Genomic DNA, 10,522 nt, shown 5'->3' with positions numbered 1-10,522 from the left:
CAAGTGAGGTGTCCCCCTCCTATTGGATAGTGAGTTGGTCATCATTAATGATGACCAACTCACTATCCAATAGGAGGGGGACACCTCACTTGACCAATTCACTATCCAATAGGAGGGGGACACCTCACTTGTCTCCTCTATTGGTCCTATATTTTGGGTGCTTGAAGAATTTTTCTTTGGTTGAAATTGAATTGTTTCGCTAAATTCAACAAAGTAAACTTTTTTTTTAAATGCAAATGATCACTTTTAAAGTAGAGTTATCCTATATAAATTATTTTTTATTGTTGATTTATACATAAACTATGTCTAAACAGCTTTTTATTGCGATCAACTGCCTGGGCTTATTTTTTTTTTTCAATTTTATTGTTACAGTTGGTTGTCAAATATCACCTGTTAGAAAGGCAATGCTCAACGGAGGTTAGGTGAGATCAGTTACTCAAAAAAAAAGTAAAATAATTGATTGCAACAAAAAATTCTTTAAAGATAGTTTATGTAGGAATTGAAAATAAAAATATTTTCTGTATATCAACCCGACTTTAAAGACGGTTTCCATTAAGAAAAAGTCAGAACAAAAATCATGATGTTGTTGTTGTATAGATTTTTTGTGTTTGGCGGGTTAAAAAATGGTTAAGTCACCATAACTACTCACTTAACCCTTTGCCAAACGGTACCTTAAGGTGAAGATATGAATTTGTGCTTGTACTGGATTGAGAGATTCAAGCAAATTATGTTTACTGAATCTGCAGGCATTTTAATTTTTAAAAAAAAAACCAGCAAGGAGTGCACGTGCATTGCACACTAATATATTTTTCAAAATATTTTTCAGCATTAATAAGGAGAGTCAATAGCATCTGAACAAATGAACCACCTACCAACACTCTAACCTGCATAAATCACAAACAAAGGTGTTGCGTTTAGAAAATTGGAGGAACTTGAATCTCCTCTTCTCCTTAAAAGTGGCTAGTCCTCACAGTCAGCTAAGGAAATAAAGATAGGAAACTTCCCGAGCTCTAACAATATTAGGCCAGAGTTTAATTGAGAGAAAAAAAATACTTAATTAATAAGAATTGAAAAAATATGTATATTCTATATTTCTATAGTATTAATAATAACAAGAAACGACGCTTCTACCATGGGAATAGGGATGCGCATTTTCTTTGTTGTTGCTTCAATAACAATTTAATTATTTTTTATTCGATATCAAATCAAAAATAATTATAAATGGTTCGATCTATGAAAAATTAATTATAAATTGTTCGATCTATGTCTAGGATGCTTGATTTTTTACTAGTGATTGGAATACTTCTTAGGGTTTGAGGGCTGGAAGCAATTTTCCCTTTTTCCTTTTTCCACCTCACTTAAACTTAAGTTAGCTTCACATATTTAGCCTAAAATAAAGATGGATATTACATATTAGTCCCTTAAATCTAGAACATTTCCATGTTAGTCCATCAATCTACAGTAACTCCATATTAATTCCCTAAATCTTTGAAATTGCTCATTAAGCCGTCAATGACCGAAACACCTTATTTCACTTTAATATCATATACTTCTTTGAACTTCGATACACATAATCTACAATATTCAATATTACTCCTTCAAACCTACAATAATCCCATACAAATTTTTTTCTGACACTTTGTTATGATAAATTTTATACTTTTTTTATCTTGACATACAAAGGTTTGCTTTGAACACTTTGATACCCCAGGTTTGCTTTGAACACTTTGATACCCCCAAACTTGGGCTAAAGCATCAAAGCTAAAATATGTAAACTTTAAGGTGTCACTGTGATAAAATGTAAATCTTTGTGGTATTAAACCTTAAATATTTATAATTTTTGTGGTATTACAGTGTTTAAAAAATTCCGAGTTATCAAAGATAAAAAAGTGGTTTTAGAGAAAAGGGTTCATCATGCAAGCTTTGCGGTACTAAGTTTAGGTAAAAGTATGAGGTACCTTTACCTAAGTTAGGGGGTAATATTTTATGCCAATTGTCTAAGCAAATCAGACGGTACATGTGTCGCTATCCTATTGGTTGGGGTAGTCATGGAATTTGCTCAATGAGCAAGTAAATTCACATAACAATTCCTCATTAGTGGAACAAGGTTCCTCTAGCATGTACTACAATCAATATATGTAATTAGAGGAATTGATTATCGATGAGAGGTTGATGTACAACTTACCTTCAAAGGTTCAATATGATTTGAAACAAAATATATTATTTTAAAAATCGCAGGAAAAAGTAAAAATGCAAAGATATAATAAACTAAAGGGTAAGTTGCACAAAACTCCCTTATATATACCTTCAATTAGCTCATTTATTAGCATTTAAGCCCCCTCAATTCTTAAGGGAAGAGTGCTATGTGCTAATAAATAACTTAGGGGGTTAGGTGGAACTGAAGGTATAGATGAGGGATTTACATACACTTTACCTTAACCTAAGTTTGTTATAAATGTAGTGATTTCAAAATCTTAAAATACTTTGGATATTGACTATTATCTCCATACATACTGACCATTACTATAAAAATTGCACATAAAACCTAATTTTATAAATATAGCCCTTGTTAATCTAAATCCTGCATATATAAAATATAGCATTCTTTTGCATAAACTCCCAATTAAATTTGGCACCTGCATTGCACGTACCCCCTGCTAACTAGTATACTTAATGTCGGTGCGTACTGATAAACCCCACATACACAGCACATAATACGATTAATATATACCTGCCTATATATACACTTATGGTTACAATACAAATATTACCAGCTAGTTAATCAGTCGAATGGCTCTTTATTGCCTACTGCATAGAATCTTTCATACGTTATTTTAGAAAAGAAAACACTACCATAAAATGGTTATTGATTTTTCACTGCATGAAATTTATGCAAGCATTCCGATCATTTAAAAACTCCAAGGGAAATTATTTATATCTGAAAAATAAAATAAAATAAAAGAATCATCCTGAAAAAGAAGATTTGTGGAGGCTCTATGCGAAAGCTATTAGGACTTTTTATATATGTTAATGACATAGGAAAGGACGAGTTGGGAGATGGGCTTAGCAACGTAGAGCACAATACTTTCTTTCTCCATGTACTCCTCTATACTTATGCTACAGTAAATAATGTAATAAGTAATGTCACATGAACAGAAAAGCAGAGCTACTATCTATGCAACAGTAATATACCGTAGCATGAAAAAAAATAAATCAAATATACTCTTCCTTACTTAAAGTTACTATTCATAACACAGATCCTTCCTTCTTTAAGTATAACAGAGTAGATATGATTTTTAAGCACATTATAACTGAAGTAAATGTATCAAAATTTAGAAGAAGGCAAGTTTAAAATGCAGTGTTAAAAAAAAAATAACTTTTGGGGTGCACAGTAGCGAAGTATAAAAGAGTAAAAAAAAAAAATCTCCAGCTTTTGGGCAACAGGGGTGGGAGTGGCCCCTCCTTTCGCCCTACGAAGGACTCTGACAGAATCCTGCAACCAAGAAGAATTCGATCCGCATTTCCAAATGGCATCATTTCAAGTACCGCATTACGTACAGATGAAGCTGTTCACTCAAAAGATTCGACAGTTCTTGGAATCGCATTTTCAAGTGGCAAATCCTTGATCCTTAAAACTGAACCAGGAGCGTTCGATCTTGAAACAGTTTTGAGCTTATTTTTTTTATTATTTAGCAAAAACCAGGCTAGAGCCAAAAGGATGCCCAGAAATGGTTTTGTTTAAATCCACCCCTCTCCCTCCCTCCCTTCTCTTTGATAAAACGAAGAAGCAGTTCACCTTGAAACTGGGCCAACATCAATCCTAGGCCTAGCTCGTTTTTTTGAGGAATTTTGCCAAGCATGTGCCCCTTAAGGTTCAACAGAGTACTTGTTCAAAAGACCATACAATTTAGAATCATCAAAGTAGCACAGAGTCTGAGAATGGATATATGCATTCAAAATATCTTTAACAGACAGCCTTTAGAAGAAAAAGATTGATAAGTTACAGATAAGTCTCTCACATGAAACATCTGGATCAGTTAAATAAAAGCAAGGAACGCGCAAACCTCTCATCAAGCAGCACATTCCTAGTAGCTCAACAAAGGAAAAAGAATAGCTCTGGACTCTCACCTCAAAACACCTACAAGGAATATATCCAACCAATAATAAGATGATTTTGCAATCTTGAACATGTCCCGATTGAATTGTATGGCTACTCCCAAAATGTAAAGGATGTATCGAGCTGACTTGAACGAGCTCCAATTTTGTGAAAAGAAACTAGAATGGCATTCTACCAGCAAGCCTGCTTTCAGATATCCTTCGGTCTATGGCTGCATCTATGGAATTCATCTGGAAACAATAGTGAAAAGAAAGAACATCAATAAAAACAATGTTATGTATGCCCATCCGCCGATGATAGAATATATAGATGCTAATATGATTACTGAGGTAGCAAACTTATCGGCTGAATGAAAGCTGACCTGTAACCAAAAGTCTGGTCGCAACTGCGATCATAAACAGATAACAAGAAATGCTACGAATTGAATTGGTAAAAAAACCTGCCGGCTTACAAATCTTGTTCCACACAAACCCCACTCGCCCATTAAAGAAGCAATAGGGAGAATGAATACCATGGAGGAAAAAAATGAATAATAAAAATTTTCTACTTCAAAGCACAATACATACACATTGTCGCCCAGTGCTAGGTTGAGAACCCCTCGAAGCATTGCAGCACAAAGTTTGTTAGTTTTGTAACACTAACTAGCAGAAAGAATGACATGAATACCTACTTGTAATATATAAATGTCGGCTCACATAGCAGTAGCATTCTGATTATCATCTACCAAATGGTTGTATATATAATATATTATCTCATCTCGTCTATTATTACTTTCTAGTAGCAATGGCTCTAAAATCTTCTCAATGTATGCATGTAGACCTAATTTTGTAGTTGAACTGCTCTCCAAGATGTTATCAAATTGCACAATTCCAAATATAATTTTATCAAAGAAAATACTCCAAGAGGCAAAATTTTGCCTACCTATCAGTTTGGATTTGCAAACAGGATGCCCATCCATTTGAACGGAATGAAAAAAAAATGCAGTAATGACTTACCTGGCTAGTTTCATCATGCACCTGATATTTTCCCAGGGACATTCTTCTTTCCTCCTGTACAACACAGCAAAATTCAGGATATTATGATGAACATAAACATTATATGATAAGCATTAAAATAAGGCCACTATGCATTTTAAGACTGACCATGCACATTGCCTCATCATCCCAAACCAAGTAAACTTCATTGGTCGCTGGCTGAGATGTAGGAGCCTTATTGGAGATCACGGGTGGCGGGCCAATTGCAACTCCAGTGTTCGGTCCAGAAGCATATGAATGTGGATTGATATAAGACGCACCCCCTCCTGCAGCATTGAAAAGGTACAACATATTAAATATGACTCCAAAAGATCTACTTTTCTTTCTTCCTTTTCTTTTCTCCGTCCTTTCTTTCTTTCTTTTTCATATGTTTGTGTGTATGTGAATGATGCTGACTTGCTGCTTTTTCCTCTGTACATTTTTATTTTCTTCTTACTGTGATCTCAGTATGCAATATGTGCATGGCACAATGGGTGGGTGTTTTTTTTTGGCGTGGGGGGTCGGGGGTGGGGGTGGGGGTGGAGGGGTAGTTGTTGTTTACATATCGTCTGATTATTTAATTAAAGATTTAAGGCCAGAAACTAATAATCAAATGACGTGCTATTCTACTGAAATACTACACAAATACAGCTTATCCAAGAAAAGCCATTTCTTTCTTCTTCTTCACGGAGAAGGAAAACCACATTAGTTGGAATGATAAATGCTACATATATGTTAGCCACAACCAACTAGCTTAAAACTTTAAATAAAGCAATTTCCTGGAAACTTTTGCTGATGGTTGATATTGAAACCCATACTTGAGAGGAGATGGAGACTGATAAGAGGGTCTCTGTTCAGAGATTATAACTACAAACAGCAAGTTAACTTAAGCGTATTGATTTTTCAAGCTACTCATCTTTTTAACATGTTATCTCATTATGAGGGTGTGTAGGAGGGATTACTTTCGGTGAAAGTAGCTTTTTAAGCTGTTTTTTTCAGTATCTATCTGTTTGGAGAGATCCCAAATCAGCTAGCTTTAAGTTTCATTTAAAAAAATTAGACTTCTCCAACTTCTGAAAAACGAGCTACACCATATAAATATGTTGTGATTTTGACCAAGCAAATTACTTGCAACTTACTTAAGTAAAACAAACAGCGATCATCTTTGTAATAAAGGAAAAAAATAGATGGGATTGTATCAACCACTTCTATCTATTTCAAGAGTTAAAAAATTTCTAATGACATACCCCGCAAAAGATTAGACAATTAACTTGAACTCTAGGAAGGTAGACTTAGATATGATAACTGAGCGGCCATCATTCCACATCAGAAGAGAGAGGTATTGAGTAGAACTGTAAGAATAAAGGCTCTATTGAAAACTTGGTCACTCCCAACCATTCACGCTCGTATGGCATGCCTCCCTAAGTCAGAAATCCAAACACCTGGAAGTACTGTGCTAGAAACGCATATCACATATGTAGAGATGTAAATAACTAAGTTAGGACACTATCATTTCTTGACCTTTTTTTATTGAAAACCATAGGCTGGTCCTGAACCTGAGACCTGCAGACCTCAACATCCATCCCATCCAGTGAGGTAGAGCTCATCGCCTTTTAGACACTCTACCTAGATGTTAGTTAGCACACATGCAATCAAAAGATTTTCTGCATAACTCCGAGAAGATTTCATCTAGAGATTCTAAACTCGGGGAATGATATACAAAAAGAATTAAATATTTATATAATAATAATGGCTAGTATCATTAGAAACAATTTGTCTCAACCACATCTAAGACTTTGAAAGATACGCGTCACTAGTCTACATTCCATATAAGTAATGCTTGATTTCCCAAAGGAAATATATCAGATGAATGGTATCAATAACATCAAGTGTAATGAGTAATCTTAACAACAGGAAAAAATTTCAATTTCCATTGCTGTAAGACTTATAGTCATACCTGTTCCCAAATTAGATAAGGAATTTGCATCGTATTGACCCTTCAGTATTGTAGGAGAACTTGAAGACAACGCTCCAGGATGAGTACTTGACAAAAATGGTGAGCTTTGTGCTGGTGTGTTACTGGCACTAACACCAATAGGAAATAGAGGTTGAGATACTGAAAGTGGTGTGGATGTGGACAAACCAGGCGGGCCTACTTGAAATGGTTGTTGAGTTCCAGGCGTGTTAGTGGCTGTCAAAGAAGCTCCCACATTCTGAATAGGAAACAATGGTTGCTGTGGTGCCAGACCAGCAGGTATTGGAGGAACAGATACCGCTGGAGGTGGAAACCATGGCTGTGGCTGAGTAGCAACAGGCCATCTTGGAGGTTGAATTCCCATTTGAGCTGCATTGTAACTGGTAAAGAGAGAACCTAATTTCAGAAAGGAAGTATGAAATATGCTCGTAACGTGCATAAAAACTGTAGTAACACCTTCTCATCTAAATACTCATATTTCTTGCGACAAAATCTGACTTTCATATACTAATAATTTTTAGCAAAAACATGAAAAATAATATGAAGTATATCAATTAATATAGGTGTATGTTGAGGAATCTTACACTGGCGGCATTGCACCATAAACTTGTGGAGGAGGATATCCCATGCCCAATGGTCTAGGTACCATACCACTAACAAGTCCAGTAGAAGGCACATCTACTTTAGCCATTTTTGATGAGGCATCTTCTTCTGCGAGACGAATTTAAAAATTGTCAAGCTAACATCATAAACAAGCAAAATTTGCATGTATTTCCTTTGGCATTCCTTGCAGATACCATTCCTAGTACAATAAAGATTGTAGTAAAATGATCATGAACATCATAATGATAAAGAGTCATTATGATGTGCAAGAAGAAAAGTTTCATTGAGAATGAAAGGATGACACCATAAAAAATTAACAATATGAAATATGACATCATATATAGCATCAGCATAACATCAAAAGGAGTTTATCATGATTTTAGCACTTAAGTGAAGAGACGAATGCTTGTAAGTGATAAATATTCATGAAAAGAAAACTTTACCTTCTCCATAATGCGCTGCTAAAATTTCAGGAGGTATTCCTTGCATTCCAAATATTTCAATTTCTGTTGATTCTCTATCTGGTTTTGCATTAGGAACCCTAAAAAACCAAATTAAGGCGGAAACAATCATCAAGATGTTGAGAAACAATACTTTTTTTAATGAAAATATCTTGAGGAACAATACATTTTAGACTATTCAGATGCTAAACATAAGAGACGGTTACAATATACAAGGATCAACCTCTTTAGTAACATAACTTTCAATTATATATGATACTAGACAAAAACATTTGAAAACAACTAAATGGGAAAACATGGCTAAGGGTTCTTGACTAATAAGATCTCTGTTGGGCAATAGAAGCCAACATGGCCATATCTGTATCACTTATTTTTTTCCAAATTGCAAAATAATTAATTACCTTTTGAATTTTGGTATACGTGTCATACAATCTGTAACTCCTAGGGTAATTTCACCCAACGCCAAATCCAATAACAAGGCTGAACAGCTTTCGGGCTTCCCATATCCCTCCATATGAATAAATGGAAAGAAAACTAATGGAAATTAGGGGTGGAAATGAACCAAATAATTAATAAACATTTTGTTAATTACTCGGTCACATTCAATTCGGTAGTTCATTTAACAATAAACGAATAAATTCTAGTATTCGACTCATAAACAAATAGAATTTAATAAATGTATATTCGATTCGTTTGATTATTAAGTATTCGTTTATGTTTTACATTCAGTTCAATAAATTTAATTTAACCTTTAATTTATTGCAAAAGTATACTCATCCTGTAAACTTGTATAATAGATCTTACTGCTAAAAGAATTCTAAAGTAAAAGTTACTAAGAAAGTCAATTTTAATATTAAACAATCTTATACAAAATATTTTTGTTTGTCTATTTAGTTTTCTTAATTTTATGAATAAAATTTATTAATTAAGTGGATTGAATTTTATGCCTACATTACATCTATAATTTGTTGAATAGCGGCTTCTAGTCAAAATAATACACTTCGAAAAAAATCCCTAAAACAAGGGCCGAACCCACGACCACTTGGTTGAGAGAGGAAAAGATTTGCCAACTGAGCTACTAAGATATTCGTGAATAATTAACGAAAACATAATATTTATAACAAATTGAATTCGAACACCTAGCAGATTTTCGAATCGAATTCGAACTCGATTCTCATGTATGACAAAACTGGTCAAGTTTGAATTCAAATCATGTGACATTTGCTTCGATTAGGTCATTTTCTACCCCTAATGGCAACTAGTATTTAAGCACAAAAAACTATAAAAAGCACAGAATATCAGCTCATCCTGAACATAGTAATAAAATCAAAATGTTAAATGTTCAATCGTACACTAAAACACCTATCCAAGGCTCAAACCAAGCTGGTAACTTAGGCCAGAAGATCATCTATAGCTTTAATGCCTATTAAACTGCCTTAAACCTAGAAACTTTTCAAATAGAGTATCATGACATCCTACAAGCTGACCATAGGTTTTATTAAGAACAGACATCTTCCAAGAATTGACAGGTAACGGCAGATTTTTCAAGAATCAGGTTAAAGAAGTACCGCATTGTGCACTGCATAAAAAATCAGTTTTTTTTTTTTTAAAACCTGAATGCAGATAAAGAAAAGTTAGTACTTCTTTACTAATAGCCCTCGATATGAATAGCATGTACGGGCAAAAATTACAATAAGCGTAGCATATGAGCTCACCCTAAACACAGTAATAGAACCAAAGACCTAATTTCAATTGCTCACTAACCGTACCGCTTAAAAATTTACGGTTTTTTCCAACAGGGATCCAAGAGCAGTTAGGTTTATTTTTGTTTTTAACCAAAAACCTGAATGCTAATTGCTCAATGAACTGTATTGCATTACGAAAAATTAGGGTTTTGTTCGAATTAGGGATCCAGATCGAGAGAAGTTAGTGTTAGGGATAGGGTTTTTACTTGGTGACGCTCTCCTTATGAACCTGGAGCACGTGGATCGCCATGCCGCCGGCGGTGGAGAGCTTCTTATGGCACACGTGGCACTTGAAGTGCTTCGCCTTCTGATGCTGAACCAAGATCTTCTCGTCGTCGAATTCTCGATCGCAGTAATAGCACCAGACCTTCGACGGCCTCTTCTTCTTCTTCCCCATTGCGATCGGCTTCCTCCGATCACAGAGTCAGGGTTAGGGTTTTCAATTAGGGTTAGGGTTCGGAGCTCGGATACGCAATTTTGGGGGAAAAAATAAAGAAAGAAGATGCAAGAGGCTCCCTCTCTTTGATTCTCGGGGCGTAAAATTAAAAAGGACAGTCTTCAACGATTTAGCCTGTTTGACTTAAAGCCCAACAGGCATAGGCCCAGGT

The 10,522-nt window shown here is 34.9% G+C and overlaps 2 protein-coding genes across 2 annotated transcripts in view; both read right to left on the bottom strand.

The window, feature by feature from the left end:
* Positions 1 to 2,330, bottom strand: part of LOC109835382 (protein UNUSUAL FLORAL ORGANS-like) — a 4,344-nt gene extending 2,014 nt beyond the window's left edge. Inside the window, 1 exon segment of the mRNA XM_020403358.1 lies at positions 2,306 to 2,330. Coding sequence (XP_020258947.1) covers positions 2,306 to 2,330 — 25 coding nt within the window.
* On the bottom strand, positions 3,917 to 10,458 carry LOC109834424 (protein SUPPRESSOR OF FRI 4). Its single transcript, XM_020402438.1, has 7 exons — positions 10,121 to 10,458; positions 8,152 to 8,249; positions 7,690 to 7,816; positions 7,088 to 7,485; positions 5,260 to 5,417; positions 5,113 to 5,166; positions 3,917 to 4,347 (listed from the first exon to the last, which is right to left on the bottom strand). Exons 1-7 carry the CDS (start codon positions 10,309 to 10,311, stop codon positions 4,276 to 4,278), a joined length of 1,098 nt encoding a protein of 365 aa, XP_020258027.1. The 5' UTR covers positions 10,312 to 10,458; the 3' UTR covers positions 3,917 to 4,275.

This window comes from Asparagus officinalis, chromosome 3, assembly GCF_001876935.1.
Source record: "Asparagus officinalis chromosome 3, Aspof.V1, whole genome shotgun sequence".
Taxonomy (NCBI): Eukaryota; Viridiplantae; Streptophyta; class Magnoliopsida; order Asparagales; family Asparagaceae; genus Asparagus; species Asparagus officinalis.
The sequence above is the reverse complement of the archived record's forward strand: the minus strand, read 5'-3'. Positions and strand labels throughout refer to the sequence as shown.